Below are 27,808 nucleotides of genomic sequence, written 5' to 3' on the forward strand. Positions count from 1 at the left end.
CCCATTTGCCCAGTCCTATAATTCATCACATTTTATGCCTTTTTTTCTTTGCTGAAGTATTTTATTTTATGTATTTATTTACTTATTTATTTTGAGATGGAGTCTCGCTCTGTTGCCCAGGCTGGAGTGCAGAGGCATGATCTTGGCTCACTGCAACCTCTGCCTCCTGGGTTCAAGCGATTCTTCTGCCTCAGTCTCCTGAGTAGCTGGGATTACAGGTGTGCGCCACCATGCCTAATTTTGTAGTTGTAGTAGAGAAGGAGTTTCATCATGTTGGCCAGGCTGGTCTTAAACTCCTGACCTCAAGTGATCCGCCTGCCTCAGTCTCCCAAAGTGCTGGGATTACAGGAGTGAGCCACCACGCTTGGCCTGCTGAAGTATTTTAAAGCAAATTCCAGATATATCATTTTCTCTCTACATACTTCAGTATTTATTTCTAAAAAAGCAATGGACATACCACAATGCATTGTCATGTCCAACTAACAAGAATTCCTTGGCCTATTCTAACACCAGTCCAAAATCAGATTCTCTGATTGTCTCAAAAATGCCCTTTAATTGGTGGATTGTAGAGGAATCTTTCTATTCTGTTGGTCTCTATAATTCAGTAGAATACTGTGCTTTTGTAAGCCAAAGTTTTCTCATTTACAAAATAAGGAGAATTAAATAAAATGATGCATGAATTCCTTCCTTCCTTCCTTCCTCCTTCCCTTTTCCCTTTCCCTTCCCTTTTCCCTTTCTCTTCCCTTTTCCCTTCCCTCCCCTCCCCCCCTCCCTCCCCTCCCCTTTCCTTTCCTTTCCTTTTTTCTTTTCGAAGGAGTCTTGCTCAGTTGCCCAGGCTGGAGTGCAATGGTGTGATCTTGGCTCACTGCAGCCTCTGCCTCCTGGGTTCGAGCTATTCTGCCTCAGTCCCCCGAGTAGCTGGGACTACAGGCGTGTGCCACCACACCCTGCTAACCTTTGTGTTTTTAGCGGAGACGGGGTTTCACCATGTTGACCAGGCTGGTCTCGAACTCCTGGCCTCAAGTGATCAGCCTGCCTTGGCCTCCCAAAGTGCTGGGATTATAGGCATGAGCCACTGTGCCCAGACTGATGCATGAATTTTTTTGAATCAGGATCTGGGTAAGGTTCCATGTTACATTTGCTGTCATGTCTTTTAAATCTGTTTTAATTATAGTATATCTGTCCCCCTCCAACCCCACCACCTATTAACTTGTTATAGAAACTGGGTTAGTGCCTTGTAGAGTGTCCCACATTTTAGGTTTGTGTTTTCTTGTTTGACTGTTTGACTTCTTTTATCCTCTATTTTAACAAGTGGATGTTAGCTCTAGAGACCCCATCAGATTCAGTTCAGCTTGGTAAGAACACGCCAGAGGGGCTGCTGAGTGCTTCCTGTTGCATTGAGGCAGGAGGCATACAGCGTCTGATCATCATCCGTTAGTGACACTAAGATTCATGCGAAGAGCTGGTTCAAGTGGTGGTGGTGGTTGGATTCCTCCAAACAAAGCATTTTTAGACCCAGTGTACATGTTCTTTTGGTAAAATTAAACGACTAGAGGTTTTCATTATTTTTATTTTATTTTTTTGAGACAGAGTCTTGCCCTATCGCCCAGGCTGTAGTGCAGTGGTGCGATCGTGGCCCACTGCAACCTCTGCCTCCTGGGTTCAAGCGATTCTTTTGCCTCTGCCTTCCAAATAGCTGGAATTATAGACACCTGCCACCATGCCCAGCTAGTTTTTCTATTTTTAGTAGAGACGGGGTTTCATCACGTTGGCCAGGCTGCTCTTGAACTCCTGACCTCAAGTGATCCTCCTGCCTCTGCCTCCCAAAGTGCTGGGATTACAGGTGTGAGCCACTGCATCCAGCTGACTAGAGGTTTTTAATTCCCCCATGATGATCTCGCCTTGAGATTCCTTCTGTGTCTGTGTCAGAAATCATACTGCAAGGGAACTGGAGTTCCCCCCACAAAGTCATTGCTCCAACTATAATAACCCACTGCTTTTTCTCTGTCTTCTTCTATAAATGATTTTCCCTCTTCCTTTCCTTCTATTACTTTCCTTTTTTCTTTTCCCATCTTTTTTTCCTCCTGATTATTCTTGCACCAAACATTTCCTGAGTACCTACTTTGTGGCAGGCACTGAAGACAAAGGGGTGAAGGCATGGTCCCTGCTGTTAGGAAGTGGTGGGTGTGAATTGAAGATTAAATCTGCTCTCTAGTCTTTTCCTCCCTTCCTTCTCTTCCATCAATGTTTTGTCCCCTGTGATGTTACTCAAAGCAAAAAAGGTTGTTGGGAACTGACTCAACAAATCCTAGACATACAAGATCTTTTTAATAGTTACAATTACAGTATTGCATTATGAAATTTATTTGTTACAAAGAATGCTACTCCCAAGACAGGAGATTTTTTCTTCTATTTATAGTTGTCCCTGGGAAAGAAAATCTTTGATTATGGCTTCTAGGTGAAGTCTTAGTTGATTAATGGTGGGCTTCTATTAAATATTTGTTCAAAGGCAGTAAATGGGATTCTAAATCATATTTATCATTTTGTTTTGAAAAATTTATTAAAATGAGATTTAATGGATCTGTTTGAGTTACTATAGAATTGTATAATATTAATGATGAATGCCAAAATGAGAAAAATTGGTTTTATAATGTAAAGTATCTCATGAACAGAAAATAGACAAGGCAAGCATAGAGAAGGCACCACAGAAACTGAAATTTATTTGAAGTGACAGCATTTTTGGGTGGTTTGTTAAGCAGTGAGACACGAGTCAGGACGGGTGGCACAGACCGGGCATAGCTGGGACTTTAATCAGCCAGGAGGAGCTGCCCGGCACAGCTGTCCACCGGTCTAGGACAGAAATTGAAATTTAGACTGTCCAGTCTCCGCCCTGTTCTCAGGTCGTGGTTTCTCTGGCTTAAGAAAGCTGAAGTGAAATTGGCATCGTTAAAAGCATTACCTTCAAATTTCCCAAGCCTTTCTGCATTTTCCTTGATTGCTCTGCCATTTTCCTGAAAGATACCTTTTCTCCCTAGTAATATTGGCCTTACTTTATCTTGTCTGTTTCTAGGTTCATTCACTTTCTCTAGTGCTGAATAAGACCACCAGTGAGCTTGCCAAAGCAAGTGTGTCCAAATTGGTAGCACACCTGGAAATGATTGGTAAGTGATGGGGGACGGAGGGAAGCAAACTTGCAAAATCTGGTCAGCATTTGAACATTGTGATCACAAATTGATTGTCCTCACGTGCTGAGTAAGGTGTGGCAGTGGCTTGATTGTGGTTATTAGTCTGGCCAGGATTCATGTTGGTGGTTCCCAAATGCTGGCTTGTGGATCAGAATCATCTGGATAGCTTGTTAAAAGTGCAGGTGTTGGCACAGCCGCTTCCCTCCTCCTGTCTCTCATCTCCTTCCCAAGAATCTGATTAAGTTGAGATGGAGCCCTGGTGTCTATCTGTGTTTTCAACAGACTCTATCTAGGGTGCCCATATAACTTTTTTTTTTGTTCAAATTGGGATATTTTTGAGAGTTAAAGGGGACATCATTAATATAATTACACCTAGAAAACAGAGCATACAACAGAGCTGTCTCTGGGAAATCAGAGGATATGACTGCATCTAGAGTCATAAATTGGGGGAGCTACCAGTAGAGGCCATGGTGTTATGCAGGAGGACATTGTAGCAAAGCTGGCATTCTTTATTCTGTGTTCTTGAGACAGGGTCTCGCTTGGTTGCCCAGGCTGGAGTGCAGTGGTGCAATCTTGGCTCGCTGCAGCCTCCGCCTCCTGGATTCAAGTGATTCTTGTGCCTCAGCCTTCCAGATAGCTGGAATTACAGGTGCACGCCACCATGCCCAGCTAATTTTTGTATTTTTGGTAGAGACGGTGTTTCACCGTGTTGACCAGGCTGGTCTCGAACTCCTGGCCTCAAGTGATCCTCCTGCCTCTGCCTCCTAAAGTGCTGGGATTACAGGTGTGAGCCACAGCACCTGGCCAGCATTCTCTCTAATGGGACTTTGTAAGTTAAAATTCTTAGCTGAATACAAGTGATCAGCTATATCAGGTTCTAAATAGTAGGATTTTAAAAAAATAATATTTTAACTTATTTTTTTAAACTATGGAGACAGGGTTTCGCCATGTTGGCCAGACTGGTTTCAAACTCCTGGACTCAAACCATCCATCCACTTTGGCCTCCCACAGTGCTGGGATTACAGGTGTGAGCCACCATATCCAGCCTTTAGGTAGAGATTTATGAAGTGTGAAGTAAAACATTTTTCCTTCCCTAATTATCGAAGATTACAAATCTCATGTTGATGCTCTAGTGAAAACAAGAATGTCTTTTGGGGAAGGAATGAACTGAGGCTGAGGTTTCATGCCTTGCACAATTATTTTAGAAAAGCTTCTTAGAGGAGATTGGCTTTTTTTCTTCTTCTTCCTCTTACAACGTATTCCTGTTAATGGCCTTTAAGATTGGTAAAAGCTTGGGTATTTTTGTTAGAAGACATTAGGTATCTAAAATAAGTATGTGGCTGGGCACAGTGGCTCACACCTGTAATCCCAGCACTTTGGGAGGCTGAGGTTAGGAGTTTGAGACAAGCCTGGGCAACATAGTGAGACCTCATCTCTACCAAAAAATAGTAAAAATTAACCAGTTATGGTGGCCAGTGCCTGTAGTCCCAGCTACTCAAGAGAGGCTGAGGTGGTTGGATTGCTTGAGCCTGGAAGGTCAAGGCGGCAGTGAGCCATGATTGTGCCACTGCACTCACTGTAGCCTGGGCGACAGAGTGAGACCCTGTCTCAAAAAAGAAAAAAAAAAATTGTGTTTTCAATTCATTGGGAGCTGAATTAGCATGCCAGATATACTTTAGTAATTGTTTTATAACGATAATTATGATAATAAATTTTATTTTACAGAGGCAACAGTTCAGAATATTCCTTTTTAGTATCCATACAGTGTTAATAATGACTCATTATAGATTCACATTCTAGTCGTACATGTTTCAGTCACGTCTTCGTTCTTCTTTCCACCTTCCAGAAACTTCACTCATATATCAGAGTAGTTTCAAATCTGTGTCTCCAGTGCCTATCTACGTCATTAATTTTGGTCTTTCATTAAATCACACTAAAACACTCTTAATGTTGCTTGAATACCTGACATGTTTCTGACACGTCCTCCTTTATTCTTTTATCCAGAGTATAATTAATAGATCTAATGATGTTTAATTCTAGTTAGTGATCTCATCTCAGAAAGCATCAAGTTTCTGTCTGTATTTATAAAGGTTTTATCCTTTAAATGTGCAATGTTGCTGGGCGCGGTGGCTCACGCCTGTAATCCTAGCACTTTGGGAGGCCAAGGCGGGCGGATCACAAGGTCAGGAGATCGAGACCATCCTGGCTAACACGGTGAAACCCTATCTCTACTAAAAATACAGAAAATTAGTTAGGCATGGTGGCGGGTGCCTGTGGTCCCAGCTACTCGGGAGGCTGAGGCAGGAGAATGGCGTGAACCCGGGAGGCAGAGCTTGCAGTGACCCCAGATTGCACCACTGTACTCCAGCCTGGGTGACAGAGCTAGACTCCGTCTCAAAAAAAAAAAAAAAAAAGTAATGTTGCCATATTATTTCAGGCCCCTTTGGACTTCTGCATTGAGACTTTTTTTTTCTTTTTTTGCATTGAGACTTTGTTTTAAATATTACATAAAATATTTTTCGGGGTATATTGGAACATGAAAATTTGCTTTTGAGGTTTGATTACAAAGTGAAAAGTCTGAGGCATGTGTATACCAGGTTTTGTTACAGACATATTTAAGTTGTGTGACAAAAAAGGATACATAGTAATGTGTTCTAACTTTATCATCCCTAGAGGGAGACCTGACCTTACAGGGCAGCATTGGGAGTCTGTCTCTAAGTGACCTCACATCCCATGGAGAGTTCTACAGAGAACGGTTCACTACCAGTGGTGAAGAAGCACTCATCTTCCAGACTTTTAAGTAAAAATGTCAATCTTTTTCTGACTTGATATTTTATCATAATACTTGCTGTTTCAGATTCTTGTTGGCTAGACAATGAAGAAAACTTTAAAAAGTTTTTACCTTCTTAGAGGTGAAATTGAGAAGTTATTATGAGGAGTTCTTCCTGGCTTTAAATTTCATTAAAATGGATCTGTGTTGAAGTGGGCTACTTAAAGCTTCATAAACAGATGGGGTATGAGTTAGGTGCGGTGGGTCATGCCTGTAATCTAAGCTCTTTGGGAGGCCAAGGCAGATGGATTGCTTGAAGCCAGGAGTTCGAGACCACCCTGGGCAACATAGACACTGTCTCTGTAGAAGAAAAAAGCCGTCTGTGTGTGGTGGTATGCAACTGTAGTTCTAGCTACTTGAGAGGCTGAGGTGGGAGGATCCCTTAATCCCAGGAGTTGGAGGCTGCAGTGAGCCATGACTGTGCTATTGCACTCCAGCCTGAGTGACGGAGGGGGGCCTTGTCTCAACACACACACGCATACACACACACCCACCCACCCACCCCAGATAGGGTATGATTGAATACTTCTGATTATTAAAAGCCCTGGGCTCTCTTGCTGGTTTTCCACGAACTTGGTGTATGTCCTGAGACAAGTCATGTAGTCTTCATGCATCAGTTTTTCTATATATTAAGGGGACTGAATCATTCGAACATTTCTGAGCTTCCATGTAGCTCTAAACGTTCTGGAATGATTTCAGCCTCAGAAGGTTGTTGAGGATATGAGTTCATTATGCATTTTTGTTTATAAACATGATCTATATTGAATTGTTTCTATGTTAGATTTTAGAAAGGGATCTTTAGGCATGGCTGGTTATTAAAGAATTATTTTCTCAGGACCGGGTGTGGTAGCTCACGCCTATAATCCCAGCACTCTGGGAGGCTGAGGCAGGCAGATCACCTGAGGTCAGGAGTTTGAGACCAGCCTGGCCAACATGATGAAACCCCATCTCTACCAAAAATATAAAAATTAGTGGGGTGTGGTGGCGGGTACCTGTCATCCCAGCTAGTCGGGAGGCTGAGGCAGGAGAATAGCTTGAACCTGGGGGATGGAGGTTGCAGTGAGCCGGGATTGCGCCACTGCACTCCAGCCTGGGTGACAAGAGCGAAACTCCATCTCAAAAAAAAAAAAAAAAAAAGCTTAGAAAATAGGGAGTTTAAAATGGTGGTTTTCAACCCCCTTTTTTTTTTAATCTAAGAGGTATTAGAAAATATAGATGTCCAGGTCTGCCTCTATGTATTCTGATTTAATTGGTCTAGGGCCATGCTCAGTCTCTTTTTTTTTTTGTTTTTTTTTTTTTTTTGAGATGAGGTCTCACTCTGTCACCTAGACTGGAGTGCAGTAGTGTGATCTCTGCTCAGTGCAACCTCTGCCTCCCAGGCTCAAGCGATTCTTCCACTTCAGCCTTCTGTGTAGCTGGGACCGCAGGCATGCACCATCACACCCGGCCAATTTTTTGTATTTTTGAGAGATAGGGTTTCACCATGTTGCCAGTCTCAAACTCCTGAACTCAGGCAGTCTACCGGCCTGGGCCTCCCAAAGTGTTGAGATTACAGGCGTGAGCCACCGTGCCTGGCCAGTCTTTTTTTTTTTTTTTTTTAATGCTGATGTTCAACCAAGGTTGAGAAAAACTGTTTCAAGAAGATATCTGAGGGCTTTTTCATTTTTAGGGGGGTTATATTATACCCTGTTGAAAATGGATTTGTTTGTGTTATATACCTTCGTGTCATGACTCTAAAATAAATCAGATAATTAATGTAAAATTCTTTATTTTCCACCTAGCCCAAAATAAGTACTCAGCAATGTTGGTTGACTGTGTCCTATTTAATAATATTTTTATGGCACCATGCTCCATTAAATTCAGAACAATTTGTAGAAGTCTTCTAATTTATCTTCGACTATAGATTCCAGAACTCTTTGACTTACATTTGACTGAAGTAAAAAGATGTCTTTCTGCCTCTAGAAGACAGTTTTTCCCAGAAACATTGATTCTGATGCCTAATTTTCTTTACCCATTAATTCATGGCCTTATTTTTATTGTTTTTCACACTTATATCCTCACAATCTTTGCCAGGAACTTGGTGAGCAGGAATAGTTACCTTTCAGGGCAGGGAAAAGAGGCAGGGAGAAAGGTCAGAGCCTCAAGTGGCCTCTGAGTGACCTCAGTGCTAGAGCTGTCCACCTGTTTATACTCCTGGCTATCACACCTTTATCCCATCACAGAAGCTTACAAAGGGAGTAATTATTAGAGCTTGCTTTGTAAAGCCTAATTTTGGATTTCCATTTCATAATTAAAGCTGGTTTTAGGGAAGCCCCTAAACCAACCTGAGTTTTCTTGAAATACTAACTTGTGTCTTGCTGTTATCTGAGTCACATTTTTATCCTAATTTTTAGATATGGACGGCCTGACCCTCTGCTCCGGAGAGAACACGACATTCGCGTGAGCCTCCGGATGGCCTCTGTGCAGTACGTGCATACTCAGCGTTTCCAGGCAGATGTGGTGGCCTTCATTCAGCATTTCACTCAGCTGCAAGATGTCTTAGGGCGCCAGCGAGCTGCTATTGAGGGGCAGACGGTAGGTAGCCTGGGCCCTCCAAGCTGCTTTTCCAGTTTGAGTGATCAGTAGAACTTTTAGGCCTCTAGAGATAAATCTGGAAGTGTAAAGGTAATTTATCCTTGCTAATATGTTCTCCGTGTAGATTAGCTACAGAAATCTGTGTGTAATTGAAGAGCTTTATTCCTTATTTATTGTATCTCACTTAAATTACCTTCAAACTTTAGCTTTTACTTTCTGTAAAAAAAGATAAGGGAGATTTACAAAGAACACTTAAGACTTCTGATCCCTTTTAGGACTTCAGTGGGGATGTTTTTCTTGGAAAGTGGTAGGTTTTTTCTAAATGCAGTAGATCAGAAGTTCTAAACTGAGTTGGTGGCACCCGTGGGGTCCTGGTAGTTTATTCATGGCACATCCTAGGCCAAAGGAAACACCTAATGGTATTTCCATTTACAAAGTAAGTAAGTCTAAACAACAAGTACATATGTCCTAACAACTTAGTAGGTGTTTGAAAAAATAATAACACATAAATGGAAAGAATAATATTTAATTCTTAAGGAACCACAATGACTGGTAGGAGGTATGTGCATGTTAGGTATTGCATAACTTCTCAAACTTGGAATCAGGTTGGACATTACAACCCTCACTTCCTGTCCCCATTTATCTTCTTACGGTACTTGCTTTTTATCACAGCAACCGCTGAAGACCCAGCTTTGCAAAGATAAGACCTTACTGAAAGGAGTATAGAATGATCTATTATTGAATGCCAACTACCACAGGCTACTAGTTAGTGCAGTGTCTGGCAGATGTTGTTTTTCCTTCAAAAATTTAAAATGTCCTGGCAGCCGGGCGTGGTGGCTCACGCCTGTAAATCCTAGCACTTTGGGAGGCTGAGGAGGGCAGATCACGAGGTCCAGAGATCGAGACCATCTTGGCCAACATGGCGAAACCCCGTCTTTACTAAAATACAAAAATTAGCTGGGCATAGTGGCACGTGCCTGTAGTCCCAGCTATTCGGGAGGCTGAGGCAGGAGAATCGCTTGAACCTGGGAGGCAGAGGTTGGAGTGAGCCGAGATGGCGCCACTGCACTCCAGTCTGGCGACAGAGCAAGACTCCGTCTCAAAAAAAAAAAAAAAAAGAGTCCTGACAGCTGCAAGCCTTCACCACCCTGTGGTGTCTCAGTGCAGTTTGGGAACCACAAAAAACAACAATATACTTTTGTAAAAAATGTGTTATTTTTCCTTTTTTAAAAAAACTTTATGGCCAGGCGTGGTGGCTCACACCTGTAATCCCAGCACTTTGGGGGTCGAGGCGGCAAATCACTTGAGCTTAGGAGTTCGAGACCAGCCTGGGCAACATGGTGGAACTCTGTCTCTACAAAAAAATACAGAAATTAGCCATGTGATGAGGCATGTGCCTGTAGTCCCAGGTACTTGGGAGGCTGAGGTGGGAGGATGGCTTGAGCCCAGGAGGTGGAGGTTGCAGTGAGCTGAGATCATGCCACCTGCACTTCAGCCTTGGTGACAGAGCCAGACCATGACTCAAAAAAAAAAAAAAACAAAACTTTATTAGGTAAAAGATTATAATTTAATAAATAGATACTTTATAGTAGCAGCATTTTTAAAAATTACATTTTAATTTAAATAAAAAATGTTTGACTTGGTAGATATTGATTTGGTACAGTAGCAAAGTGAAAAAGGGCATTTGGAGAAAAGTCTCCTCAATTATTTTTCTCTAACTGTCTAGTTTCTCACCCTGGAAGCAATGAGTGCTGTCGGTTTCCTGGGTATCTTCCAGAGAATGTATTTTTAAAAAATATACAAGTAGCATAATCAAATGATAGAAAATCTGGAAAAAAGAATCATACTAGTATCTCTGCACTATAGCATGTTTTAATTTGTTTCTGTTGTTTTTTTTTCTATACATTTTTCTATGTATTTACTCATGGAATATATAACCTTTTTTTCTTTCTTTAAAAACTCAAAAAAAAATTAGTGTTTTACACCTATAAAAGATTATCTGTAGCATATATATATGTTACAGAGTATAATAATAAGATGAACATCTGTGAACCCACCTGTAACTGAAAATTAAAACATCAGGAAGACAGCTGCCTGCATATGCTGTGTTCCTTCCCTATTCCGTTCCCGTGTCAACTCCTCGGGTAACCACTCTAGTGATTTTTGGGTCTATAAGATCCTTTAAAATTAAAAAGAAAAAATTCCTAAATGGTATCTTTTGCTTTGCTTGTGATCTTTATAAAAATGGTGTTAAACCGTAGTTAATGTTCCTTGACTTGCTTTTTCCCCCAGTTAGTGTGTTGATAAGATTCATTCATATTGTTACATACAATAGCATTTATTTTCACCATTGCATTTCATTCTGTGTATAAATGATTTATCCATTTTCCTTTGGAACACTTGGGCTGTTTACAGTGTTTAGCTCTTGTGTACTATGAGTCCTGATGCACATACTTGAGACTTTCTCTGATCTCTGAGATACCTGGCAGTAGAATTATTGAGCCATAGGGTGTGCACACATTTATCTTCACTAGATAAAGCCAGATCGTTTTCCAAAACAGCTGTCTCAATGATAGTCTCCCATCAGCAGTGTATAATAATTTCTTTTAATTCATATCTTTGCCAACACTCTTATTGTCAGACTTTTTATTTGATATAAAATGATATTACATTTATGGTCTGCATATGCTTTTATAAAATAATTTAGATTGAGAAATAGCATACAGTGTATCAAGTATGTAAAACACAGTAATTTTATACATGCACTTTTAGAATCCAGCTATTTTTCCTAGCCTTTTTTAGAATCTTTTTCCATCTTGCTTTGCGCTTTTCATAGATATCCTATGTAGCAACTATATAATCTATTAGTTTAACCATTTTCCTATTTTTAACATTTAAATTGCTTTCAGCTTTTCATTCTTATGACTAATGCTTCCATGAATATCTTTACAGAAGTGAAGTTTTTTTTTCACTTTTTGGATTATGTTTATAGTATTGATTCCTACAAATGGTACTGTTTTATCCAAGTTATGAACATTTTTGTGACTTTCAATACAACTCTGCTAAATGTTTTCTGTTAGAATTATTGTGTGCATTTAAAACAGTTATTTTTACATGTGTGGTTGAAACAGTGGTAAGTCTTATGGTGGTGAATCATTTGGGTTAGGAAATGAGATACTTGTATATTACTGAGTAATTGGGTTTAACTTCCTGGGTTAAGCAGAGTTGAACAATAAGTCTAAAGTTTTGCTTTATCAAATTATATAAGACAAGTAGGAGGTTAAAGGAATGTCTTTCTATTTTGAACATTGTTCAATATGTAGGCTTTGAAGAGAAGCTGATCTTCTCAAGAATCTTTAATTCTAGCTGTTTGAATTAGGTTTATATAGAGCTAAGATCTACTTTTATTTGTCGATAAGATTAAGAGGCTATTTTGTTTGAAATTTAAATTTCTTTCACCTTGTATTGGTGACACGTGTTTTTGACATGTAGCTGGGTTTTTATTCCTACATTTTCTGAGGTCTGTAAATAATGATTCAGTGGGTCTTTGAATTTCTTTGTATTCTTAATGTTTGAAATAATAAGAGTATCAGTTGTACCAGATGTATTTGGCCAAATATAAATTATTTCCCGTATGTTTTACCCCAGAAGTATGATGCAGTTTTTCTATACCTTCCACTTTACATGTAACGTCTTATATTTGTTACACTTCTTCATTCACCTAGCAACTGGTATTGTAAAGTAATTCTGCGCGTTAGAAATCTTGGGACAAATATCTTGAGTGTGGGTTTTGCTTCCATTAGCTATGTGACCATCAGGGAGTTATTTTTCTTACTATTCTTCCCTTGACTCAGTTATAGTAGGAATATGGAGATAGCAGAATTAAGTAGCCTGTACTTTTGGCAATAATTATTTGTATTAATGATGCTTTGGAGTTTTCAAAGTGCTTTCCTACACATTATTTCATTTGATCCTTATAACAACCCTGTTTGTTCATTTCTTCAGTAATTTAGGAATGAGTGTGTCATGCAGCTTGCCAGGTGCTAGGAACAGAGTGGAAAACAAGAAAGCCAAGGTCATTGCCTTCATGGAGTTTATATTTCAGTGAGAGGATATAATCAAGGAAAAAAGATAATTAGTTATGATAATACCTAATGAGGCGGTGGTCGACAGATGTGTTACTTTCATTTTATAAGTGAGGAAACGTTGTTAACTCTTAGCCCTGGTTGTCTGGCTCATGATTCAGTGTTTTTTCCATTAACATATAACTGAACGCATGTTAAAGATGTAAGTGCTAGTCAGGATGCCTGTATATATATAAATACATAGCTGTGTGTACAGGAAAAAAGACTGAAAAGATATGGTGTTGATGTGGTAATAATAATAGCTGTTACATTTTCACCTCAGTTTTTGGGTGTATTGTCTCATTTAATCCCTACACCTCTTTGAGGTAGGACTTACGGCTTATTATTATTCTCATTTTATAGATAAGGAAATGGAGGCACAGAGACTTTAACAACTTAACCAAGATAACCAAGCTACTAAGTGGCCAGGGGTTTCTTAGTTTTATCTTTTAAAATAACCAACTTATTCAGGCCTGTATTATGGCCGAGGCATACTCTCAGCCAATAGACCACTTGTTCTTATAAAGAATATATGTTCTGGGCTGGGCACGCTCACCCCTGTAATCCCAGCACTTTGGGAGGCCAAGACAGATGGATCACATGAGGCCGGGAGTTTGAGACCAATCTGGCCAACATGGTGAAACCCCATCTCTCCTAAAAATACAAACAATAGCTGGGCATTGTGGCACATGCCTGTAATCCCAGCTACTCAGGAGGCTGAGGCATGAGAATCTCACTTGAGCCCAGGAGGTGGAGTTTGCAGTGAGCTGGAATTGTGCCACTGTACTCCAGCCTGGGCAACACAGCAAGACACTGTCTCAAAAAAAAAAAAAAAAAAAAGTATGTTCTGTGGTTTTTGGGTGCAGTCATATTCTATAAATGTTTGATTTTTCTCTAATTGTCGGTTTCCTGTATCATTGACTTATGCTTTTTATTTTCTTCCTTCTACTTCAGATTTAATTTACTTTTCTTTTTCCAGCTTCTTAAGGTGGAAGCTTTCAATTAGTGATTTTTAAGTCTTTATTGCTTTCTAAAGTAATGGTGTAAATTTCTCTCTAAGCATTGTTTTAAGTGTATCCCACAAATTTTAATGTATTATGTCTTCCTTATCATTTTAGTGAAAATATTTTTCTATTTCCCTTGTGATTTCTTCTGACCTAGGGGTTATTTAGAAGTGTGTAGTTTACTTTCCAAATATTTGGGGATTTTCCATTATCTTCTTGTTACTGATTTCCAATTTAACTCCATGGTGGTCATAGAATATGCTCTGTATGATTTTAATTGTTTTATAAACTCACGAAACTTTTGGGAACCTGAGGTTATTTGGTGGTAAAATTAGGGAATTAATTATCCTCTGAGTCAGTTTTCCTTCCTCTTTCAGGTGAGAGATCAAGCCCAGCGCTGTTCACGGGTTCTCCTGGATATTGAGGCTGGTGCTCCTGTTCTCCTGATCCCAGAAAGTTCCAGATCAAATAATCTGATTGTAGCAAATTTGGGGAAGTTGAAAGTCAAAAATAAGTTTCTGTTTGCTGGTTTTCCTGGCACCTTTTCCCTACAAGATAAGGTGAGCAATCAGTATCCATTTCCTTTTCCGTTCAGCTAGTATTTGATCGCTAATTGAAAAATTTGTATGCTGCTGTAAGATGATCCATAATTGCTGTTACTTTTGTAGGGTATGTGGCTTGAAGAATTTTTTTTGACATTTTATTGATATTTCAATTAACCTTATGAATTGAGGTAGTGTAAATTATAACTCTTAGTAAATGTAGGTAGTAACTTGTTTTAGCAAACAAACCAATGGAATCAACCTTCCATCTTTTTATAATGCTTTCTTTATATAAAAGCATTCCTTGTATAATATAAACGTTTTAGACTCTGTGGCTTTTTTCAGAGGATGTGATTGGCCCATGGTTTACTTGAAGCCATTTAAAAATGTCTTAATAATAACGTCTTATACAGTATATTGCTTTACAGTTTTAAATTACTGTGGCACCTTTTTTTTTCAACTTTTGTTTTAGATACAGGGGGTACATGTGCAGGTTTCTTAGATGGGTATATTGCACCCAGATAGCATAGTACCCAATAGGTAGTTTTCCGACCCATTCCCCCCAACCCCCCGCTCCGCTGTAGCAGTTGACGTTAAACAAGTAAATGTGTTTCCCTGAGTTTTGTGAGCTCTCTTCGCAAATTATAGAACCTTAGGAGGGTATCTGTTGTTCTCATATTTATGTCCATCCATGAGTACTCAATGTTTAGCTCCCACTTACAAGTGAGAACATGTGGCACTTGCTTTTCTCTTTTTTTTTTTTTTGAGACAGAGTCTCTGTTGCCAAGGCTGGAGTGCAGTGGCACCGTGTCGGCTCACTGCAACCTCCGTCTCCTGGGTTTAAGCAATTCTCCTGCCTCAGCCTCCTGATTAGCTGAGATTACAGGTACCCACCACCACACCCAGCGAGTTTTTATGTTTTTAGGTAGAGACGAGGTTTCACCATGTTGGCCAGGTTGGTCTCGAACTCCTGACCTCAGGTTTTCCACCTGCCTCGGCCTCCCAAAGTGCTGGGATTACAGGCATGAGCCACCGTGCCCGCCCGCATTTGCTTTTCTGTTCCTGCATTAATTGGTTAGAATTGTGGCTTCAGGCTCCATCCATGTTGCTGCAAAGGACATGATTTCGTTCTTTTTTATGGCTGTGACTTATCCATTTCTCATAACAGTGTTTGGAGGTAATTAGGATGAGGACTGTTGTTATTTGTGTTTTACATTGGGGAAACTAGGATTCTTTGAGAATAAACAATAAAAATAGAAACACCTAGTAATTTACAGACCCTTAAAGCTGAGAGGACCTTTTAGATGGTCTGATTAGTCCCCCTTCATCCATTTTTGCATCTGAGGAGACTGAGTGACATTTCTGGAACCAGAGATGAGGCCTTGTCATTCCTGGTGTGTGTTTTCATCATTCCTTGCTGGTTTCCACAGCAGCTCTTCCGTCTATTTGCTTATTCCTTGCAAACTCGTTTTAGTGTGTCAGAAAAGCACTTACTGAAATTCCCAGCTACTTATGCCTATTTTTAGTATAATAGCTAATAACATAGGGAGAGAGATGGCCTTTGAGATGTATGTAAGATTTGATTGTAAGATTTAAAAACTGCCGAAAATAGCAATACATAGCTGCCATTTGCTGAATGCTTATTATACATCAGCCAGTGCTGTGCTCTTTACATATAAAAGGAAACAGCTCCCAATGCTTCTGACACCAAATGTGTTGGGTTTTCCCCCATACTAACCATTTTCCAACTGTGCAGATACCAACTTGTCTATAATTTAATTATGACATTAACCACTTGGAGTTAGCATAAGACCCCACAGGTCCCTAAAGACTGCTCCCCACTCAGACACCAATCACAAGTCCAGGTCTCCTGTATGTCTGACAGACTAGCTATAAGCTTGGGGTTGCCATAATGCCTCCTGAGGTTCAGTAATTTTATAGTGGCTCATAGAACTCAGGGGAACACATTTACTGGTTTAATATAAAGGCCGTAATAAAGGATACAGCCAGATGAAGAGGTGTGTAGGGCGAGATCCCGTAGTGTCCCGAACACAGGAGCTTCTGTGCCATGGAATTGGGTGCTCCATCTCCTGGACTGTGGATGTATTCACCAACCTGATATCTCTCTGGACCCCATTGTTTAGGCTTTTAGTGGAGCCCCCATTACATGGGCATAATTAATTAAATCATTGGCCATTTGTGATTAGACTCAATCTCTAGCCCTGCTGTTCTCCCTGGAGGCCTGGGCACTGAAACTGAAAGTTCCAACCCTCTAATCACATAGTTGCCTGTACTTCCAGCAACCCCCATTCTAAAGCTATTTAGGGGCTTTTAGCCACCAGTTATCTCGTTAACATACACAAGGACATTTTATCACTCTGGAGATTCCAAGGGTCTTGGAAACTCTTATGTGAGGGACTGAGACCAAATACAGTTATGGTCCTTTAGCTACAGGGAGATACTTGGGAGAATGATGCATCCTTAGGTGATTTGCTTGCTCTGTGATCATCATAGAGTGTCCTTACACAAACCAAAATGGCTTAGCCTACTGCACACCTAGGCTCTATGGTATAGCCTGTTGCTCCTAGAATACAAACCTGTACAGCACAGTACTGTGTTGAATACTGTAGGCAGTTGTAACACCAAGATAAGTATTTGTGTATCTGAACATATCTAAATATAGAAAAGATACAATAAAAATACTGCATTATAATCTTATGGGACCATCATAGTATATGTGGTCTGTGGTTGACTGAAATGGCATTATACGGTGCATAACTGCATTTGTTTGTGTTAAATCTTTACTTTGAGGCCATACTAAAATTTTTAGGAGGAAATCACTTCTAGCCAGAACGTGTGACCAAGTTCACCAGGACCATTTTTGTTTCTCTATCCTTCCTAAAAAGGTAATGGACTGAATTTCCTTATCAGATATATCTATATATGGATTTACCAGCAGACCCTGAAGTTAGCCTTGGCAGAAGAATTGCCAAAATACTTAAGAAATTTTTGCAAAAGGGTTCCTATTTTTTAAGCCAAATAATAGCACAGAGTTTGTAGCGTTTTAATGAAAAAAATTTCCCTGTATTTGTTTTTGAGGATTTGATTTTAAGTGGCAGTGCATACAAGGATCGCTTTTTCTTCAAGGTATAATGTGCTTTTTTTGCAACCTGACTATTCTGAAAAACCTTATGGGATTCAGCAGTCAATCCACATTCACATACTTTAAAAAGAAAATTAAAACCAACCCTTTAAAATATCTCATTACTTGAGAAAGCCTGCTTATTAACTTTTTTTTTCTTAGTGTTTGAATTATTTCCCTACTATGTAAAGAAGTTGTTCTTAAAGCCCATTAAAAAGAATTTCTTTTTTTTTTTTTTTAGCCCTCAGTAGTACTTTCTTGGTGATCTTATTTTATATCCTTAAATCTTAGAAAAACTATCTTACTAGGTACCAGTGATTGTTCTGTAGAATTCCATAAGGGCTGTTTGGAGTGTGTCGTTTGTTCAAGTGTTTGTAACCAGATAAACGTATCTGTGAAGTATACCTCCCCATGCATACAGTTAAATATAATTGATTACAGTCTGTATGAAATGAATAATTACCTTCTTCACCATCCATCATTTTGTATTTGCATTTGCCCTTGAATACATTTGCATGTGTGAGGTTTGTCTAATATGCATTCCAGTGGTTAAAGAACAGGAAATAATCCTGAAATCAAAGCTTGGAGAGGGGTTATTTGCCCTTGAGTTCCAGGACTCCTGTGTGTTTGGAATTGTTTTACATAAATCCATGTCTTAATGAGTACAAGATTGAGTTTTTTTGCATATGCTTTTATTTCATTTTTCTCAACCATAGCTTATGCTTAAACCACAATTTCTAAGTCAGTGTCTTTGAAAAGCTTTGGGTTAATCTTCTCAAGCCATTGATTTATTTAAACCAACTACAGAGAGGATGTAGAGATGAATCAAATGAAAGGGCAACAAATACTTTACAGAGTTTAAATAAACTAAGCGAGAGGGAAAGGTTTTAATGTTGAAATACTTAAATAATGACATTTACCTAGTAATCTGCCTTGCAAAAAAAAAATATTGCAGAAAGCAAGAACTAGTTTCTTTTACTTGTAATTACTCCTTGAGAGAACTGTGAAAGGGAGCAGTGTTTTTGTATTCTTTTCCAAAGCTGAGATGAGTCAAAATAAAGGCAGCCCTAGAGGGAGAGCCATCCTTCCTCTCTTCCCAGATGCAGTTGAGAATGGCAAGATGGGAACCATGATGCTGCGGGGGCCATGCAGACATGTAGCTCCGAGGCCTCCATGGAGAAGCCTTGGGAAGCTTAAAAGTCAATTATTGAATTGTTCTGGTGAAATAGATTTTCCTCTGTTAGCAATTAACCGAATGAAGGTACTAAGTGTGTAAGAAAAGAGTAGTATTTCTAACAGAATTACTGAATCTATTTTATTCTCTGTTAGCCCTTCTTAATTTGTATGTCCTTGAGCAGAAACATCATAGGAATGGCTCGCCTCTTTTGTTTTCCATTTTGTTTTCATTTCCACAGTTACTTAGATGGGAAATGTAAACCCATGAGGGGAGATGTCTAGAAAGTACAAACACATTGGAGCCATGTTGCCATTAGATGTGTTTTCTTAAAACAATATGCCCCTCCCCAAAAGCAAAGCAACAAACTATCATATAGCTGAGACTTGCTTTTGCTGCATTTGACCTTGATTAAACCACTTGAAGCAATTGGCATCTTCACATTTGCTCTTGAGCCAAAAGATGGTATCTTCCTGCAGAAGTTTTCAGCAAGTATTGAACTATATGTAACATCTCTGCTGATAATTTTTTGTGGCAGTAAATGTCATGATCCTGGTAGCCTCTTGTTTATGGGATCTGGGAGGCTGAGGGAAGTACAAGTATTACAGAGTCTTTGAACACCCTAGGGACTGGGATAGGACTTTGGAGATATTAAAGATAGAGTCCCACTGCCAGTGCTGCCCCCTTCCCATTTCCTGCATTCTAGTTTTATTTTGTTTCTTCCCAGGAATCTGTGCCTTCAGCTTCCCCAACAGGTACTCCCAAACACAGTCTGAGGAAAACCACAAGCACGGAGGAGCCCAGGGGAACCCATTCCCAGGGGCAGTTCACGATGCCTCTTGCTGGAATGAGCCTAGGAAGCCTGAAGAGTGAGTTTGTGCCCAGTACCTCCACCAAGCAGCGAGGGCCACAACCCACACTGTCTGTTGGCCAAGTGTCCAGTAGTCCAGGTAAAAGAGGAGAAAAGCTGCATAATACTGAAGGTGGGGAAATTCACAGGACTGTTCAGGAACCTGAAGGGGGTGGGCATTGTGTTCAAGCAAATGTTAACAAAGAGTTAGCATTTCTTTAATGATGATGAGATTTTGATTTTGCTTTGCAAGGTTTAAGAGTTTGAGGTGTAGATTTATCATTGGATGACTTCTACAGTAGGGTTAAATTAGCAAGATACAGTGTAATTAAAGAGATTTTTAGATAGCCTATTAGGACTTTTTTCTTATAGGTGAAAATAGTTGCCACCAGATAGTGATAGTATAAGTAGAAAGAGTCTGGGGGCGGGGTCACGCTTGTAATCCAGATTGGAGGCCGAGGTGGCGAATCACGAGTAGAGATCGAGACAGTGAACCCGTCCTAAAAAATAAAAATAGCGGGGTGGGGGGCCTGTAGTCCAGCTACTCGAGAGGCTGGCAGGAATGCGTGAACCCGGAGCGGAGCTTGCAGTGAGCCGAGATGCGCCACTGAACTCCACCTGGCGACAGAGCGAGACTCCGTCTCAAAAAAAAAAAAAAAAAAGAGTCCTGCATTCTGCAAGCCACTACCCAGCCACTGTCCTTGAGAGCCACTAACTCTAAAAAATATAAAAGGACACATTAAAAAATATTAGCGTAAGTTAGGCAACAACAGAAATGCTGTAGCACAGAGTTTAAAAGACATGAACCATCTGGTTATTGGTGTTCTTCTCTCCAATATAAGAATTAGTCATTCCAAATGAGAGCACTATTTTGGAGGCTTTTCTGGTTTTATGTATTTTTTTTCCCCTTGAGACAGGGTCTCTCACTGTCTCCCAGGCTAGAGTGCAGTGTTGTGATCATGCCTCACTGCAGATTGACCTCCTAAGCTCAATTGATCCTCCCACCTTAGCCTCCTGAGTAGCTGGGACTACAGGCATGCGTCATCACACCCAGCTAATATTTTTTTTGTGTGTATTTTTTGTAGAGATGGGGTTTCACCATGTTGCCTAGGCTGGGTCTTAAACGCCCGAGCTCAAGTGATCCTCCTGCCCCGGCCTCCCAAAGTGCTGGGGTTACAGGCATGAGCCTCTGGGCCTGGTCTCTTTTCTATTGTTAAATGTGTTCTGGATGAGTGATGTGCCCGATAAGCGGGAGCTGCTCTGAGCTGCTAGAGAGGGAGGCAGAATATGATGAGCTGCAAAGATCAGTCCAGTGTGATGAGACTTTGCAAGATGCAGGACACTAGCTGAGAGAGGCTGCTGAGTGTCTTGTTACATAGATCCGAGGAGTTGTTAGCTCTCTCTGGTACGTTATAGTCCTAGAGGTGACAGGAAAGTGGTTTTAATTATGTTGATCATTTAACGGGATAATTTGCATCACCATAGTAGTAGTTGTGAAACACTATGTGCCAAACATTATGATGCATTATTTACATTACACTCCTGTAGAGTTTTATTTTTTTAAATTTTTATTTATTTATTTATTTATTTATTTATTTATTTATTTATTTATTTTTTTAAGACGGAGTCTCGCTCTGTCACCCAGGCTGGAGTGCAATGGTGCAATCTTGGCTCACTGCAAGCTCTGCTACCCAGGTTCACAGCATTCTCCTGCCTCAGCCTCCCGAGTAGCTGGGACTACAGGTGCCCGCCACCATACCCAGCTAATATTTTGTATTTTTTAGTAGAGATGGGGTTTCACCATGTTAGCCAGGATGGTCTCAATCTCCTGACCTCATGATCCGCCCTGCTTTCACAGATGAAGAGGCAAAGGCTTGCAGAGATTGGGTAACCTGACTTGCCCAAGGTTATGAGGTAGTAATGGAAGAGTTGGACTACGAATTTTGGCAGTCTGACTCCAGAAGCGAATTGTAACTGAACATGATACTGCTTGCCAGTCTGTCTGCATGCACATATAGAACACAGAGGGGGCTGCACCTGAGGGCCATTCAGCATATGGTGCCTGCCGCCGCTGATGTTATGACGTCCGTGATGATTAGAAACAAGGCCAGTCTTACATATGTATTGGTGGATGCCTTTAAGAAGTGATTTGGGATGTTTTATAGAAATAATGTCTCTTTTTTAACAGTGTATCTCCTACTGATTTGCTATTTGTTTCTGAAATTTCACTATTAATGATACATTGTCTTGCATTAAGACAGTGGTTTTCACACTGTTTCCATGTAATCCTAGGATTCCATAGCAGTACCCTAGAGCAGCAGTCCCCAACCTTTTTGGCACCAGGGACCAGTTTCATGGAAGACAGTTTTTCCACAGACAGGGTTGGGGATGTTTTCAGGATGAAACTGTTCCACCTCAGATCGTCAGGCATTAGATTCTCATAAGGAGCACACAATCTAGATCCTTCTCTTAGGCAGTTCCCAATAGGGTTTGCACCCCTATGAAAATCTAATCCCACCACTGATCTGACAGGAGGCAGAGCTCAGGTGGTAATGCTCACTCACCTCCTGCTGTGAGTACCCATCCGTGGCCTGGGGGTTTGGGACCCCTGCCCTAGAGAATCTCTAAAGCCTGTTTCATTCACTTTCCTTCCCCCCTTCTAGCAGATCAGCTCTACTTTTTATCTAGTCCATGTATTTATCAATGTAATTAACTAATAAACTCATTTTTTCAGTGCCCACTTAATGCCAGGTGTTATGATATTTTATTCCCTAGTATATTAACATGCTGTTAGACATGGCTCCTCCTATAATGCTACTTATAGACTAATGAAAAAGACAAAAAGACATTGAGCATTTAAATGTTGATAGATTATAATAAATGTTATCACGGAAAAGACAGAAGAAGAGAGAAGACTGAATTTAGATGAGATGGGAGGGCCATGCCACCTGTAAGGCTGTTGAGGCAGCAGAGAACTTGGCATTTTGGGGGTAACAAAGGACAGTAAGCCTGAGGCCTAGTGAGCAGGAGAGAGAATGGCTTGAAATGAGCTTGGGAAAGAAGGCAGTGGGCTTGTGCAGGGCCTTGTAGGGATTTGGGGGAGTTTTACAGAAATAATTTTTTTTTACTTTTTGTTTTGAGACAGAGTCTTGTTCTGCCCAGGCTGGAGTGCAGTGGTGTGATCTTGGCTCACTGCAACCACTGCCTCCCAAGTTCAAGCCATTCTCCTGCCTCAGCCTCCTGAGTAGCTGGGATTTGGGCGCCCAACACCACCCCTGGCTAATTTTTATATTTTTAGTAGAGACTGGTTTCACCATGTTGGCCAGGCTGGTCTTGAACTCCTGACCTCAGGTGATCTGCCTGCCTTAGCCTCCCAAAGTGCTGGGATTACAGGTGTGAGCCACCACTCCTGGCTTACAGAAAGAATTTTGGATTAACCGTAGCCAGTAAGTGTATAAAATAAGTGAATGTTATGGACTGTTTTTTTTTTTAAGGATTACTCAGGTATTTTGTGGGGAGAGTGGTTTTGTGACGGCTAGAATGGAATTATGCAGGTCTAATGGAGGAGAGTTCTTTTTGGTCTAGGCAAGAATGAAGGTGGTTTGGATCTGGTCAGTGGAAATGGAAGTGGTTACATGTGGCAGTATTTGTTCGAAAAAAGAATTTTAGTGCTGGGAAAAGTTTGTAAACCTTTTGGTAGCATTGTGTGTGGGGAAGGATTGCATATGGAGTCAGATTTAGTCATCAACCCCCCAGCCTCAGTTGTCGTCACAGCATGGGCATAAGACACTGTAGAACTGTGACGCGGTCTGTGCTTGGAGTGGAGGCGGGTGGGCAGAGTGTGTCAAGCACATGGAGCTTTGCATAAGGAGATCTGGCTGCCATAGTGGAGACTCCTGGACAGCCAGTTTTCTGAGTAGTGGCCAGTGCGGGGAAGCAGGCAGCTGTAAACATTTTCAAAGACAGAATGAGCTTTCCATTTTTTATTTGTTTAGTGCAACCCCTTTTTGGGTCCGCTTTTCTTCATTGCCTCTCTTTCCTTGGGTCCTTGTAGAAGACCATGTCTGCCTGCTGGATTGCATTGTCGTGGATCTCCAGGACATGGACATCTTTGCTGCAGAGAGACATCCAAGAGAATACTCCAAGGCACCAGAGGACAGTAGTGGAGATCTGATCTTCCCTTCCTATTTTGTGCGACAGACAGGAGGAAGCCTCTTAACCGAGCCTTGTAGGCTGAAATTGCAGGTGGAAAGGAACTTGGACAAGTGAGTGTTTTTTTTTTTTTTTTTTTTTTTTTGAGATGGGGTCTCGCTCTGTCTGCCAGGCAGGCTGGAGTGCAGTGGCGCAATCTCGGCTCACTGCAACCTCCACCTCCCAGGTTCAAGTGATTCTCCTCAGCCTTGGCCTCCCAAGTAGCTGGGATTACAGGCACATGCCACCATGCCCAGCTAATTTTTGTATTTTTAGTAGAGATGGGGTCTTACCATGTTGTGATCTTGAACTCCTGACCTCAGGTGTTCTGCCTGCCTCAGCCTCCCAAAGTGCTGGGATTATAGGCATGAGCCACCATGCCCAACCAATGTTTTATATCTGAATAACTGTCTATGATAAGCAGAATCTTAACGTGGAAATCAGTGCTATTAAGATAAGTTTGGAAGAACTAGTTATTCACTTACTTCTTCATCTATTTAACAAATGTTTATTGAGTCCCTACTGTGTGCTGAACATGAGGGCTACTATGATGAAAGAGGAAACTAATTCCTTTGAAGGAACTTATGTTTTGTTGAGGGATACAGGTAGTTAAGCAGATGATTCTAATTTAATGTTTGATTTGATTTTTTTTTTTTTGAGATGGAGTCTCACTCTGTCACCAGGCTGGAGTGTAGTGGTAAGATCTCGGCTCACTGCAACCTCCGCCTCCTGGGTTCAAGCGATTCTCCTTCCTCAGCCTCCCAAGTAGCTGAGATTACGGGTGCACACCACCACGCCCAGCTAATTTTTGTATTTTTAGTAGAGATGGGGTTTCACCATGTTGGCCAGGATGGTCTCGATCTCTTGACCTCATGATCCACCTGCCTTGGCATGCCCACCTTGGCATATGCACATGGTGGCTCACGCCTGTAATCCCAGCACTTTGGGAGGTCGAGGCAGCAGATCACAAGTTCAGGAGTTCGAGACCAGCCTGGCCAACATGGTGAAACCCCATCTCTACTAAAAAAAAAAATACAAAAATTAGCCAGGCATGGTGGCGTGCGCCTGTAATCCCAGCTACTGGGGAGGCTGAGGCAGGAGAATTGCTTGAATCAGGGAGGTGGAGGTTGCAGTGAGCCGAGGTTGAGCTGCTGCACTCCAGCCTGGGCGACAGAGCAAGACTCAGTCTCAAAAAAAAAATAAAGAAAAACAGGTTTATTATTTGTATAGAGCATGATTTGAATTTCTTTTTGGCCACTCCCTTCACAGTTCTTGGTTTGGGCAAGTCATTTAGTGTCGCTTTTTTAGTTTCTCTCTGGATTAATGATACAACTTAGCTGTTCTCACTGGGATGTTTGTGTTTCAGTCTTACGTGTTATTCAAGTGCTCCCTGGCTGGTGTTCAGTTATGGTTGGCATGGGCTATATTTGGTTTTACTGGCTAAGCAGTCTTAAGAGGAGCTTCATTATTTAGAAATTGAACACTTTGTTTTCTTTTCAAGCAATGCTTTCCAAAAAAAAAAAAAAAAGCTTTCCTATTCAGCTTATCTAAACTTTCCCCACTCCCATTAGTGTTTCTGTGCAGATAATTGTATTCTGTTAGGCCTGATAGAAGGTGATGCTGAATGCAAGGTGTCCTGTCAGTCTCATACTGCACACACAGCAACCCGAGATGGCACTTGGTCAGCCGTCTCTGTTTTTCTTTGTTACTGCATCATTGTCTTTTAAAACTCTGTTGTATGTCGGCTTTTCTCTGCAGACAGAACAATTTTTTTTATATACCTCTGCCATTTCAAACACTAGCCCTCTCTATACTTAGAGCATAGTGTCTGTAGGATTCACGATGCCCGGTTCACCCATGGGAGGTTAGAGAAAGCTTTTTAGTATTGAGATGTGGTATAGATGTGTGCCCCTCCCCTTCTTCAACTTTACTTCTGTCCATCCCAGCTGAGATGATGAACCTATTCAGAGTTTATCCTAATGTCCCATCTGAGCTCAGTATGAAACACTGGTGTTTGCCTTTAGTTACCACTAAATCCAAAGAGTTAAATAAAGATCTTTGCATCTTTTCTTTATTGCCTTCCCAACTGTAATATTTAAGCTCTTTGTGAGTCTCATGAGCTTGTCCTTATTAATAGATTAGTTAGTTAGCTCATACTAGGTTTAAGGATTTCCCTCCCTCCATTTCTTGCTCCTTCCTTCCTTCCTTCTTCCTTCCTTCCCTCCCTCCCTCTTTCCCTCTTTCCCTCCCTCCCTTCCTTCCTTCCTGCTTCCTTCCTTCCTTCCTGCTTCCTTCATTCCTTCCTTCCTTCCTTCTTCCTTCCTTCCTTCCTTCCCTCCTTCCCTCTTTCCCTCCCTCCCTCCTTCCTTCCTTCCTTCCCTCCCTCCCTCCCTCCCTCCTTCCCTACTTCCCTCCCTCCCTCCCTCCTTCCCTCCCTCTCTCCCTCCCACAGGGTCTCACTCTGTGAGAATACAGTGGCACGATCACAGCTTACTGCACCCTTGACTTCCTGGGCTCAAGTGAACCCCCTACCTCAGCCTCCTGAGTAGCTGGGACCACAGGTGCACACCACCATGCCCAGCTAATTTTTGCATTTTTTGTAGATATGGGGTTTCACTATGTTGTCCAGGCTGGTCTGGAACTCCTGGGCTCAAGTGATCCTCCCATCTCAGCCTCCCAAAGTGCTGGGATTATAGGTGTGAGCCACCACACCTGGCCTGGTTTGAGGATTTTCTAAATGTAAATTTTGGGAGAAAAGGGGCTTTTTATAGTTGAAGCATGACAGTCATATTAACTTGCTTCATTTGGAGCTACATGAAATTTTTGTCATTGGAAGCAGGAATTACCTACTTGATAATGTAGGTGAGTACATTTTGTCATTGGAAGTAGGAATTACCTACTTGATAATGTAGGTGAGTACATTTTAGCCCCGTTATTTGGGTGTGAGCTATATCAATGTTAAGTTATGACTTGTTTGTGTAAGTGATCTTTTTTCTTTTTCTTAGAGAAATAAGTCATACTGTGCCAGACATATCTATCCATGGCAATCTCTCCTCAGTCCACTGCTCTCTGGATCTGTATAAATACAAGCTGATACGTGGCTTATTAGAGAACAACCTGGGAGAACCGATAGAGGAATTTATGCGGCCTTATGATTTACAAGATCCAAGAATTCATGTGAGTGAGACCTTATATTCTTCTGTAACTCTCATAGTCTCAGCTGACGGTCACCCTGTGTAGCTATTCCTCAAACTCACCTGGAGAAAGAAGGTGGAACAACAAGCAAATTAGATTTCTTGGCGTATGAACCTATTTTTAGGATGGCATCATCAGCTGTGGATTGACAGGCATTTTCCTTTTGTAGACTGTCCTGAGTGGAGAAGTGTACACTTGCATGTGCTTCCTCATTGATATGGTGAATGTAAGTCTGGAGCTTAAAGATCCAAAAAGAAAAGAAGGTACTGGGTCCCTAGCCAGGTATGCTTTTTATTATGTTATTATACTGTTAGTAACAGTATCCACATAGTACACATGTTCTGCATTGACACAGAGCAGAGGTTGCAGAGTGATGGAATGTTGTCTGCAGAGTGTCTTTTGGTTGATATACACAGTGCTTTTGAAAAGTTTAGGTTGATGCTCTGTCAGTCAACATAGGTTAGGTTATGCTGTAGTAACAGACAACCCCAAAGTATCAGTGACTTAAAACAGTGAAGATCTTTTTCTCCCTCATACTCTGTGACCACTGTGGGTCTCAGGCTGCTCTACTCGTTATAGTCGCTTAGGGTGACAGAGTGGCTAGTGTTTTGATGTGCCGGAGAGAAAATGAGCTCTGAATGGTCTTGAATGGCAACTAAATGCTCTGGCAGACTTCGTGGAGCTAAAATGTGGTCCCACACAGGGTGATGGAGTCAGAAAGTCCTGTCTTGCTGTGTGTCTGAGTAGTTACGGGGTGGGAGATGCAGAACCACTTGATGTGCAGCATTGATGCCTTGCTGGCCAACATTTTCAAAGTTAGGGGCTAGGCGCAGTGGCTCAGGCCTGTAATCCCAGCACTTTGGGAAGCCAAGGCAGGAGGGTTGCGTGAGGCCAGGAATTCCAGACTGGCCTGGGCAACATAGAGACCCTGTCTCTACAAAAAATTAAAAAACTAGCTGTGCATGGTGGTGCATGCATGTAGTCCCAGCTACTCAAG

At 41.2% G+C, this 27,808-nt stretch overlaps 1 protein-coding gene across 5 annotated transcripts in view; it reads left to right on the plus strand.

The window, feature by feature from the left end:
* The window catches only part of VPS13D (vacuolar protein sorting 13 homolog D), a 275,651-nt gene that overhangs the window by 54,432 nt on the left and 193,411 nt on the right, over positions 1 to 27,808 (plus strand). For all 5 annotated transcript variants that reach the window (XM_030805963.1, XM_030805965.1, XM_030805966.1 and 2 more), the window contains 8 exons: positions 3,071 to 3,161; positions 5,859 to 5,985; positions 8,409 to 8,589; positions 14,095 to 14,277; positions 19,303 to 19,525; positions 23,480 to 23,690; positions 26,622 to 26,793; positions 26,981 to 27,093. In XM_030805963.1, coding sequence (XP_030661823.1) covers positions 3,071 to 3,161; positions 5,859 to 5,985; positions 8,409 to 8,589; positions 14,095 to 14,277; positions 19,303 to 19,525; positions 23,480 to 23,690; positions 26,622 to 26,793; positions 26,981 to 27,093 — 1,301 coding nt within the window. The remainder of the gene's footprint in view (positions 1 to 3,070; positions 3,162 to 5,858; positions 5,986 to 8,408; positions 8,590 to 14,094; positions 14,278 to 19,302; positions 19,526 to 23,479; positions 23,691 to 26,621; positions 26,794 to 26,980; positions 27,094 to 27,808) is intronic.

Source organism: Nomascus leucogenys, chromosome 24 (genome assembly GCF_006542625.1).
Source record: "Nomascus leucogenys isolate Asia chromosome 24, Asia_NLE_v1, whole genome shotgun sequence".
Lineage (NCBI taxonomy): Eukaryota > Metazoa > Chordata > Mammalia > Primates > Hylobatidae > Nomascus > Nomascus leucogenys.